At 43.1% G+C, this 12,342-nt stretch overlaps 1 protein-coding gene across 1 annotated transcript in view; it reads right to left on the minus strand.

Moving 5' to 3' along the window:
• The window catches only part of LOC118390917 (CXADR-like membrane protein), a 135,925-nt gene extending 134,934 nt beyond the window's left edge, over positions 1–991 (minus strand). The window contains exon 1 of the mRNA XM_035781735.2: positions 684–991. Within this exon, the coding sequence (XP_035637628.1) occupies positions 684–708 (25 nt within the window). The 5' untranslated portion in view covers positions 709–991. The remainder of the gene's footprint in view (positions 1–683) is intronic.
• Between the last annotated feature and the right edge of the window lie 11,351 nt (positions 992–12,342).

Consider the following 12,342-nt stretch of genomic DNA (forward strand, 5'->3'; position numbering starts at 1 on the left):
TAAGCTTAGCTGTGTTCGAATACTCATACTATCCCACTAACTGTGTTATTTGTGCTGCAAATTGAGTATGTATGCGTATTGGTCATAGTATGGGTATTCAAACACAACTATTTTCACTCGCATTCCCACCTTTGGGACAACAACTCACATTGTTAGGGCGGAGACATGAGCGTCTCGTTATTATGCATATGATTGGATCACGGTGTATCAATGTGTCCATATGGTTAGAACATTGGGCCACTAACCGAAAGGTTGCTGGTTCGAATCCCAGAGCTGACAAGGTAGTTAACCCAGTGTTCCCCGGTAGGCCATCATTGTATTTAAGAATTTGTTCTTAACTGACTTGCCTAGTTAAATAAAGATTAAAGTTTTTTTTAATTATAAACAGATCTCTGATTTCAGACACATGTGAATTAAGCTCAAACGCTTGAACGAGCGTGTACAGGCTGGAATTAGAATGCAAGGTAATTAATTAGAGAAAACACTATTGTAGCATCAAAGTCTATTTTGTCACGTCGATGCAAACCAATGCTGGTAAAATGAGCGGATAAATTGTCAGAAAATAGACTGTTTGTGCATTCTTCGGTCTGGAATGTTGACATTCGTAGTTCAAGTGTTTATTTAACGTTGATAAGTTTAGCTGCCAGTGCCAACATATTTGAAAATAATAACTTTATGCCTACCTTTGTTGATTTTGAGCACAGACATATAGCCTAAGCAGGCTACAGCTGGGAAACTCGTGGAACTCTGTTCAAGAGAGGATACTGTTATGTAGAATTAACGAGACTAGCTAAATTCCTTATAAACTGCTAGGGATTTACTAGCTACAACTCTCCTCATGTTCACGAGTTTACATAACAGGAGGCAGGTACGGTGGCTCCCGTAGGTGAGAATACAATTGTTCATTATGGATTCCCATGACAATTAAATTGGCATATGCTACGCAGCATGCGAATTCAAGCTCTCTACTCTCACATGCAAATTTTGACCTGCCGTATGTTGGCGGGTGCACAGTGCTCTGTTCGGATGCTGGCTTCCCATAAAGTAAATGTATGTTTTGCCAAAATTATATATTTTCTGCCCGAAACGTTGGTGATTTACCCAATAAATTACTGGGAGGTTATACATAGAGTGTGCGACTCTCTTTATTATTGTTATGGCTTATAGTTTATTCGCCGTTAGTCAGCACCCCTACATTAAATAATTGTCTCTGGGTGTGCACCAGCTCATGTTATTTAATGCATGTACTAAGGTAATTTACCGTTCTCATTCGCAGAGTGGAAACGTTGTTTGCAGAGTTCACAACCTGCTACACATGTGAGAAACAAGTTTTGGTTTATTTCATAACTATAATTTAGGAGTTTGGTCAATTTCTTCATTGTCTTTTGTTGGGAGTGCTCCATGTGAGCAATAAGCATGTGTGTGGTTTCTCTGTCCTGATAATGTCGAAGGTAGCGCATGCGCCTGAGCATGCAAACCTGCTGAGTTGATACAATGCTGCACTTCACTACATACAGTGGTTCCTCCTTTAGAAGTTGCAAGCTTACACCGCAGGACTTAGAGGTACCCATCTTCACAGCTTCATTGCTCCAGACCACCGCAAGGGGGAGGTAGAGCAACCATTATGCATTTGGGTCTCAAGGTTTTTATATGACCAATCATATTGTGTGGTTCCAATGATGAATTTGACGTGAGCCATCCGTCGCTGGTGACTTTCTTCAGCAAAGAAGGCTGGCAAAACATTACGGTGGAAGCAAATGTAAGTAATTATAATGTCATAACGAGTCAAGCAAAAAATGTGCAATTGAGAGGAATATGTTAGTTAATGTAGAGACAAACGATTGTCCATATTTTTTTGTCATAAAGGTAATTTACGAAAATCGCTATTTAGCAAGTTAGCTGACTAGCTAACATTAGCCAGCTAACGTACGCTAATCTCATTCCATGCAAATGTGCGCAACTGCGACATTCAAACGAGGCTGCAAAGAAAACTAATGGGACTGTAGTGACTGTGTTGACATCAAAATCTGGGGTGTGAACTACATTTCTATTCAAGCTTTGATTGACATGGTAATGGCTCTATAGTATCGGAGAAAAGTTGAAAAACTGACCCCTCCGACACTGTATGTTACATCGTGAAGTGTCATGGCGTACAGGACGCATAAAGCAACTAATTCTGTCTTACAGCCTCTCTCCACCAGGTGTAGCACTTCTCTCACCGTTTAAAAACAAGAAAGGGACAAGGTAAGGGGGGATACCTAGTAATTTTTTTGTGTCGTCACTGCAAGCTATCATGACTCTCAAAAGCCTCTGTTTACTTCTGAAGATCACTTTAGCACCGCCCTAAAAACCCGATTCAAAATTGACACAAACCTTCAAATAGATATGTAATAACACATTATATAAACTCTTTATAGTGTTTTATGTACATTTTGGAGGCGATAAGTTGGACAGATATTTCCCCACACAACATCTCTCCTTCTCACTATCACACAATAGGTTTCGCTTCCCCACTGGCCATTTTTTAAAAGACGCGACGGAGCTCATTGCCTTCTTGAATTATGCAGAGATGCGCATCATGAAGATCTCGTCATTGATTTTGTTGTAAAGGGGAGAAATTGTGCTTTACAATGATATTGATATTACAGTTGATCTGGAAGTATTGCATTTTTTGGGCGCTAAAATAAGTTCCATTGTACGGACCAGCGCGATGTACAAAAGTGAGTTAGTTCACATTAGCTAGCTAGTTTTATGACATGAGTATGAAAAAAAGAGGTAAAACAGAGGAGCAGGGAATACAGCCTATGATTAATGAATTGCAGTGCTACCCTAATATTCTCTCAGTTCGTCACAATTACATAGTGTCTCTAGCGGTGTCTCCTAACCAGCCTTGGGCTCCCAGTCAGCTCGAAGGTTATCTTAAGAGGCGGCCAGTCCCTTGAGGCGGCGATGACGGGACTGGCTTCCTCTCTCACATCAAAAACATACCTACAGATGAGAGACAGATCGATAGAGAGAGAGCATGATTAAGCTTAGTTTTTTAAAATTCTAACACGGTCGGTCATCATAATCATCAGGAGGTGAAATGCAAAACGGACCTTGGATCATTAACTCTGGGTCTACTACATCTCTATCTGTATTTCAATGTAAAGCATATCTTTAATAATACTTCCTGTTGACCTGACCATTTAAAATGGCAGCAGTTTTACAGGCACCTAAACAATTGTGTTATTATTTTTGCTTTTTTTGTGTTATTTGTAACTTAATTTGTACATAATGTTTCTGCCACCGTATCTTACGGCAAAAAATAGCTTCTTCATATCTGGACAGCGATCATTCACCTCGGATTAGACACATATTTTTTCTTCAACAAGCACGACGCACAGGATATACTGCGAACACCCAACAAGGCCGACATCCTCGTTATTGGCAAGAGAAAGAGACGCAGGTACAGAGGACACAGAGCGGGGTGCCTCGTAAGGATCCGCAGACAGCGAGTGAGAAAGCTGCCGTTACCGCCAATATTACTCGCCAACGTACTATCATTGGACAATAAATGAGACAAGGTACGATCAGGAATATCCTACCAACGGGACATCAAAAACTGTAACATCTTATGTTTCACAGAATCGTGGCTGAATGATGACATGGATATTCAGCTAGCAGGATATACGCTGCACTGGCTAGATAGAACAGCACACTCTGGTAAGACGAGGGGGTGGCGAGCTGTGCATATTTGTAAACAACAGCTGGTGCACAAAATCTAAGGAGGTCTCTAGATTTTGCTCGCCTGAAGTAGAGTACCTTATGATAAACTGTAGACCACACTATTTGCCAAGAGAGTTTTCATCTATACTTTTCGTGGCTGTTTATTTACCACCACAGATGGATGCTGGCACTATGACCACACTCAGTCAAACAGGAAACCGCTCACCCAGAGGCGGCGTGCCTAGTGGCCGGAGACTTTAATGAATGCAGGGAAACTTAAATCAGTTTTACCTAATCTCTATCAACACGTTAAATGCGCAACCAGAGGGGGAAAAAAATCTACATCACCTGTATTCCACACACAGAGACCCGTACAAAGCTCTCCCTCGCCCTACATTTGGTAAATCTGACCACAATTCTACCCTCCTGATTCCTGCTCGCTTCGAGGCAAGTAACACTGAGGCATGCATGAGAACATCAGCTGTTACGGACGACTGTTTGATCACGCTCTCCGTAGCCGACGTGAGTAAGACCTTAAAAACAGGTTATCATTCACAAGGCCGCGGGGCCAGATGGATTACCAGGACGTGTGCTCCGGGCATATGCTGACCAGCTGGCAGGTGTCTTCACCGACATTTTCAACATGTCCCTGATTCAGTCTGTAATACCAACGTGTTTCAAGCAGACCACTATAGTCCCTGTGCCCAAGAACATCAAGGCAACCTGCCTAAATGACTACAGATCCGTAGCAATCATGTCCGTAGCCATGAAGTGCTTTGAAAGTCTGGTAATGGCTCACATCAACACCATTATCCCAGAAACCCTAGACCCACTCCAAGTTGCATACCGCCCCAATAGATCCACAGATAATGTAATCTCTATTGCACTCCACACTGCCATTTCCTACTTGGACAAAAGTAACACCTATGTGAGAATGCTATTCATTGACGACAGCTCAGCGTTCAACCCCATAGTACCCTCAAAGCGCATCACTAAGCTAAGGATCCTGGGACTAAATAACAACCAGAATAACAACCTATCCCTCAACGTAACCAATACTAAGGAGATGATTGTGGACTACAGGAAAAGGAGGACCGAGCACGCCCCCATTCTCATCGACGGGGCTGTAGTGGAGCAGGTTGAGAGCTTCAAGTTCCTTGGTGTCCACATCACCAACAAACTAGAATGGTCCAAACACACCAAGACAGCCGTGAAGAGGGCACAACAAAGCCTATTCCCCCTCAGGAAACTAGAAATATTTGGCATGGGTCCTCAGATCCTCAAAAGATTCTACAGCTGCAACATCGAGAGAATCCCGACTGGTTGCATCACTGCCTGGTACGGCAACTGCTCGGCCTCTGACCGCAAGGCACTACAAATCAAATCAATTAAATAGCCCTTCGTACATCAGCTGATATCTCAAAGTGCTGTACAGAAACCCAGCCTAAAACCCCAAACAGCAAGCAATGCAGGTGTAGAAGCACGGTGGCTAGGAAAAACTCCCTAGAAAGGCCAAAACCCAGGAAGAGACCTAGAGAGGAACCAGGCTATGTGGGGTGGCCAGTTCTCTTCTGGCTGTGCCGGGTGGAGATTATAACAGAACATGGCCAAGATGTTCAAATGTTCATAAATGACCAGCATGGTCCAATAATAATAAGGCAGAACAGTTGAAACTGGAGCAGCAGCACGGCCACAGGGTAGTGTACAGAGGGTAGTGTGTATGGCCCAGTACATCACTGGGGCTAAACTGCCTACCATCCAGGACCTCTACATCAGGCGGTGTCAGAGGAAGGCCCTAAAAATTTTCAAAGATCCCAGCCACCCCAGTCATAGAGTGTTCTCTCTACTACTGCATGACAAGAGGTACCGGAGCGCCAAGTCTAGGCCCAAAAGGCTTCTCAACAGAAGAACAAGTCATCAAATGGCTACCCAGTGTCCCCCCCCAACCCCTCTTTTACGCTGCTGCTACTCTCTGTTTATCATATATGCATAGTCACTTTAACTATACAGTCATGTACATATGTACATACTACCTCAATTCGCCCGACAAACTGGTGCCCCCACACATTGGCTACACGGACTATCTGCATTGTGTCCCGCCACCAGCCACCCACCACCCGCCAACTCCTCTTTTATACTACTGCTACTCTCTGTTTATCATATATGCATAGTCACTTTAACCATACCTACATGTACATACTACCTCAATTAGCCCAACTAACCGGTGCCTCGTTACTGTTATAGCCTCACTACTGTATATAGCCTCGCTACTGTTATTTTTCACTGTTGTTTTTTTATTTACAGTGCCTTGCGAAAGTATTCGGCCCCCTTGAACTTTGCGACCTTTTGCCACATTTCAGGCTTCAAACATAAAGATATAAAACTGTATTTTTTTGTGAAGAATCAACAACAAGTGGGACACAATCATGAAGTGGAACGACATTTATTGGAAATTTCAAACTTTTTTAACAAATCAAAAACTGAAAAATTGGGCGTGCAAAATTATTCAGCCCCCTTAAGTTAATACTTTGTAGCGCCACCTTTCGCTTGGGGTATGTCTCTATCAGTTTTGCACATAGAGAGACTGAATTTTTTTTTTGAAAATCATGTCTTTTCAGCAACAGGGGCTTGATAGTCTAGTGAAAATGGCTGATTATTTATGTGGTGTAAATCTCAAAATTAGCAGCTGACATCTTCTTCAGGATCGATGTCTCATCCATGGGACGGTTGAGCTAACATGGGCTAATGCGATTAGCATGAGGTTGAAAGTAACAAGAACATTTCCCAGGACATAGACATATCTGACATTGGCAGAAAGCTTCAATTCTTGTTAATCTAACTGCACTGTCCAATTACAGTAGCTATTACATTGAAAAAATACCATGCTATTGTTTGAGGAGAGTACACATTTTTGAACATGAAATGTTATTAATAAACAAATTAGACACACTTGGGCAGTCTTGATACAGCATTTTTAACAGAAATGCAATGGTTCATTGGATCAGTCTAAAACTTTGCACATGCACTGCTGTCATCTAGTGGCCAACATCCAAATTGCAGCTGGGCTGGAATAATAATTATGGCCTTTCTCTTGCATTTCAAAGACAATGGTACAAAAAAATACAAAATAATGTTTTTTTGTTATCTTTTACCTGATCTATTGTGTGTTGTATTCTTACATTTACATTTGATTAGTGTAGTGTCAACAACGCAGACACTGCCAGCTAGCCTACAAAGTCAACAACGCAGCCACTGCCAGCTAGCCTACTTCAGCAGTACTGTATCATTTTAATCATTTTAGTCAATAAGATTCTTGCTACGTACGCTTAACTTTCTGAACATTCGAGACGTGTAGTCCACTTGTCATTCCAATCTCCTTGCATTAGCGTAGCCTCTTCTGTAGCCTGTCAACTATGTGTCTGTCTATCCCTGTTCTCTCCTCTCTGCACAGACCATACAAACGCTCCACACCGCGTGGCCGCGGACACCCTAATCTGGTGGTCCCAGCGCGCACGACGTGGAGTTCCAGGTCGGTAGAGTTCCAGGTCTCTGGCCTATGCCTCCCTCCAGCCTCTGGCAACTGGATCCGATCTGCGGCCAACAAGGCAGAGTTCATCTCAGCCTATCTGCCTCCCTCCAGTCCAGCCCTTTCGACTCCTTATCATTTATCGGCCCCTCGGAGAGTTGACGGAAATCATCAAACACTTCCCCTACTCGGATGGTATCGCGCCGTCCCAACCTTCGCTCTCTCTCCCCCGCTACTCTCTCCTCTTCCATCCTATCATCTCTTCCCTCTGCTCAAACCTTCTCCAACCTATCTCCTGATTCTGCCTCCTCAACCCTCCTCTCCTCCCTTTCTGCATCCTTTGACTCTCTATGTCCCCTATCCTCCAGGCCGGCTCGGTCCTCCCTCCCGCTCCGTGGCTCGACGACTCATTGCGAGCTCACAGAACAGGGCTCCGGGCAGCCGAGCGGAAATGGAGGAAAACTCGCCTCCCTGCGGACCTGGCATCCTTTCACTCCATCCTCTCTACATTTTCCTCCTGTCTCTGCTGCTAAAGCCACTTTCTACCACTCTAAATTCCAAGCCTGCCCAACCCTGGAACAAACTCCCCACCTTCGCCTCCAGCCTGAATCAATCACCACCTCCCCTCTCTGCAGATGACACCTTTTGAAACCCATCCGATCCTCTTTAAGGAATACCTAGGATAGGTTCTGCTCAACTGCCCTACCCTGTGCTCTGACCTCTTTCTCCCCTCTCTCTCCAGATTAAATCCCCTTGTGACGGCCGGCCGCCCAACAACCTGCCCGCTTGATTCCTAGAAGACCATTTCCGGAGACCTTCTCCCTTACCTCACCTCGCTCATCAACTCATCCCTGAAAGTGGCTGTCCCTCCACTGGAGCGATGCACCCCTTCTGAAAAAACCTAACGTCCCTCCGATGTCAACAACTACAGACCAGTATCCCTTCTTTCTTTTCTCTCCAAAAGAGCGTGCTAAATGATCTCTAAATGACCTAATGTAAATCAGTCATGTTTCAAGACTAGTCATTCAACTGATTCCTTTATCACATTTCCAAACTTCAAAGTGTTTCCTTGCTCAAATGGTACCAAGAATATGCATATCCTCCTCTTCACCCTGGAGTTGCAGGCACACTTAGATTGCGTCCTACCTGACAGGTTCCTACCAGGTGGCGTGGCGAGAGAAAAAGTCTCCTCACCAACAGCTTCACCACTGGTGTCCCCAGGCTCTGTTCTAGGCCCTCTCCTATTCTCGCTATACACCAAGTCACTTGGCTCTGTCATAACCTCACATGGTCTCTCCTATCATTGCTATGCAGACGAACACAATTAATCTTCTCCTTTCCCCCTTCTGAACCAGGTGGCGAATCGCATCTCTGCATGTCTGGCAGACTTTGTGCCAGCAATAAAGCTGAACCAAGACCTGTTTCCTCCCGGGGACAGTGAACATACCATCTGGCAATCACGGTCTGACATTTGTGTCCTCCTCCCAGATCAGAACTCCGTGATCTGAAAGTAAAAAAATGGCTTATTTTTTGTAGATATGCTCTAAACATCCGCAATATCTGAGCTACGGACTGTTCAATCCAAAGCAGGCACTTGTCATCTCCCGTCTGGATTACTGCAAACGCTCACCAGACTGGTATTGTGGTTTGTTCATTAGGCTGGGCTCCCTGGTGAAAACCCCTACAACTCATCCAGAACATAGCCCGTCTGGTGTTCAACCTTCCCAAGTTCTTCCCTCCGCTCTCTCCACTGGCTTCCAGTTGGTTTGACAATGGTGCTATATCTGTGAGGGGAAAAAAACCTCCATTGGCCCTAACCCAAAAAGGGCACTGCGTTCATAACCTCTGGCCTAATTAGCCTACCACTGAGGAAGTATTTAGTTCCCGCTCAGCCCATCAAAACTGTTCGCTGCTCTGGCCCCCAATGGTGGAACAAACTCCCCACGACACAGCGGAGTTAAACATTTTCCGGAGACACCTGAAACCCCATCTTTAAGGAATACCTAGATAGGATAAAGTAATCCTTCTCACCCCCTCCTTAAAAGATTTAGATGCACTATTGTAAAGTGGCTGTTCCACTGGATGTCATAAGGTGAATGCACCAATTTGTAAGTCGCTCTGGATAAGAGCGTCTGCTAAATGACTTAAATGTAATGTAAAAATGTAATGTATTCTCTGACATTCCTTTCACATTTCCACAAACTTCAAAGTGTTTCCTTTCAAATGGTACCAAGAATATGCATATCCTTGCTTCAGGGCCTGGAGTTGCAGGCAGTTAGATTTGGGTATGTTTTTTTACTGAATGCATGCGAGACAGGTTCCATGTACAACAAGACAGGCAGAGAGGAAGAGAGAAAAAGAACACAGAACAGTTTAATTACCTCTGGTTATGGACACTTTTGCCAGCAATAAAGCTTCCATGACCTGTTCCTCGGACAGTGAACATACATCTGGCAATATCTACAGTTTCGACCCCTTGATCAGCTCCCACTCCGAAAGTAAAGAAAATGGCTTATTTTTTTGTAGATATGAAAACAATATCTGAGATACGACTGTTCAATCCAAAGCAGCAGATGTCATTATCAGGAGACGTCAATACAACACAGAACGCTTAACACCAGACTGGTATTGTGGTTTGTTCATTAGGTGATGGGAAATATGCAATATGCATACAAAATAATATACTTACCTTCCTTGAAAATCCATCTATACCGCCAAAGATGACAATGTTATATCTCGAAAAAAAATGGACAATCTGACAACGCTCTGAACCTTTATGAGCACAGGCACTTCAGATTGAAGTTGATGAAGAACACACCCAAAGTACATCATTAAAATGTCTAACTCGAATTTGTAATGAATAAAAAGTTAAAACAAGAGGTTGCAAAGCAACAGCATCAACTTCCTTATCAATTTAGAGAAGTGGAGAAGGCAAAGAGCAAATTTTCACGCTCAACTGAAAGTGGATCATTCTGGCAATGATACCTCCACCATCTACACGCTGCAGAGACTCCTAATGCCATTTAGGTAAAAACTGCCCCAGCTCTATTAATTTAAATCCCAATCATGCTGGCACTCCTGCCATCAATGTTGTGCTGGCTCCATATTTTCCATTCCATCCAAACGGAAACACTGAGGGCTTCATTTTTCTTGGAATTGAAAAAAGCATAATATTACATTAATTAAGCCAAATGTCTTAAAATCAATCCCATATACTATTTGTTATTACAAAAAAAGGTTTTAAATTCTATGGTAATGCCAATATGGAAGACTATCAAATGCTTCTAAAGATGCCCTCTGTTGGTCAAACTAGCACTAACTCGCATTAACAGAAAAACTGGCTGACAAATAAATAACGTGCTGCACAGAATGCTGCAGCAGTCCCGCAGCTGCAGTATGATGCAACTTTAAAGGAGGAACCACTGTAGCTCAAACTAAGACAGATAGAAAGGAGGCAGACAGGAGAGTAGAGATTAATGCTATTTGAAAAAACCTAAATTTTCATCAAAATATTTTCTATGTTTTTTTATTTGTTGGCTTTATGTATTTTACATAGTTGCTCTGGAAAAAGCATAGGCCTACTGCTGCAATTGGCCAAATATAGACTATCTCTGAGTTCCATACGCTAATTTTTTAGAAGCCAATGGATCTCGGTGTATCAATGTGTCCATATGGCAAGGCTGGTGATCTTGCATTAGTTGCTATTTTAACTTTTATATTTTTATATTTTTAATGATTTTAATTAAAATGTTTATGATAAACCACATGACAATCATTTTGAGAAATTAAAACATTATTGAAATGAAACTGTTTCAGAAAATGCTTGCATATAAAATAATCATAACTAGGATTTTAGATAATTTGTTGAAATAGCCAAATACATTTGAAACTCAACCTATGGTCAGGAGATCCCATGAAAAAAAAACTGGCCATCCTATATAAATCAAATGCCCATCCAAATGATTTGAAACTGGCAACGCTCTGCTTCCAGGCACTGATTAAATAAAACACTGTTAAATCATATGCGTGAATTAATGATGATGATTGCATTTTGTTGTCCAATTATGGTAAAGATAGTGCATCTACTTTATTTACAAAATAGGGAAATGACAACTACAAACTAAGAGTCACCACCTGAAAATGTCTGTACATTTTTACATTTTTTCCATTTAGCAGACACTTTTATCCAGAGCGACTTACAGCAAATGCAATTTAGTGCCTTGATCAAGGGCACATAGGCAGATTTTTCACCTAGTCGACTCTGGGATTCAAACCGCTAGGCTACCTGCCTACTAGCCTAAACTGATTCTGTTCATCCAGCAGAAAGGGCATTGGAAGTGTAAGTAGGGGTGCTGCTGATGACTCCCATAATGGTGAACAGTACTTCACTACAGGGGCTGACTGGGACCCTATGTCCAGTCCGTCTATGCTTCACTATATATCAGTCCTTCCTTTGTCCGCAGGGTTCCGTTCAGCCAATACAATCTTTTTTTTCCAATATGGCCTTTTTTTCTTGCTTTGTGACTTCTATTCTTTGTAGTGGATTGCTCCACATGTGTATTGGCCTATGATGTATTGATTTTGCTGATAGGTACCAGAGCAACACCAGCAGTCCTGGCTTGATTACTAAATCTATCAGGTATGGATGTAAGACCCAGATGCAGACACGTCAAATTAACAATGGTTCAATAATCCAGAAGGGGCAGGCAGTAGACAGGTCAAGGCAGGCAGGGGTCAGTAAACCAGAGGTGGGGCAACGGTACCGGACGGCAGGCAGGCTCAGGGTCAGGGTAGGCAGAGGTCAATAATCCAGAGGTGGGGCAAAGGTACAGGTCGGCAGGCAGGCAGGCTCAGGGGCAGGCAGAGTGGTCAAGGAGGCGGGAGTCAGGACAGGCAAGGGTCAAAACCAGGAGGGCGAGAAAAAGAGAGAAAAGAAATGCTGGTTAACTTGACAAACAAGACTGGCAACAGACAAGCAGAGAACACAGGTATAAATACACAGGGGATAATGGGGAAGATGGGCGACACCTGGAGGGTTGTGGAGACAATCACAAAGACAGGTGATGACAAAATCATTGATAAAACTGGAAATAATTGGCAGCTTGCAG

Source organism: Oncorhynchus keta, chromosome 12 (genome assembly GCF_023373465.1).
Source record: "Oncorhynchus keta strain PuntledgeMale-10-30-2019 chromosome 12, Oket_V2, whole genome shotgun sequence".
NCBI classification, from domain to species: Eukaryota; Metazoa; Chordata; class Actinopteri; order Salmoniformes; family Salmonidae; genus Oncorhynchus; species Oncorhynchus keta.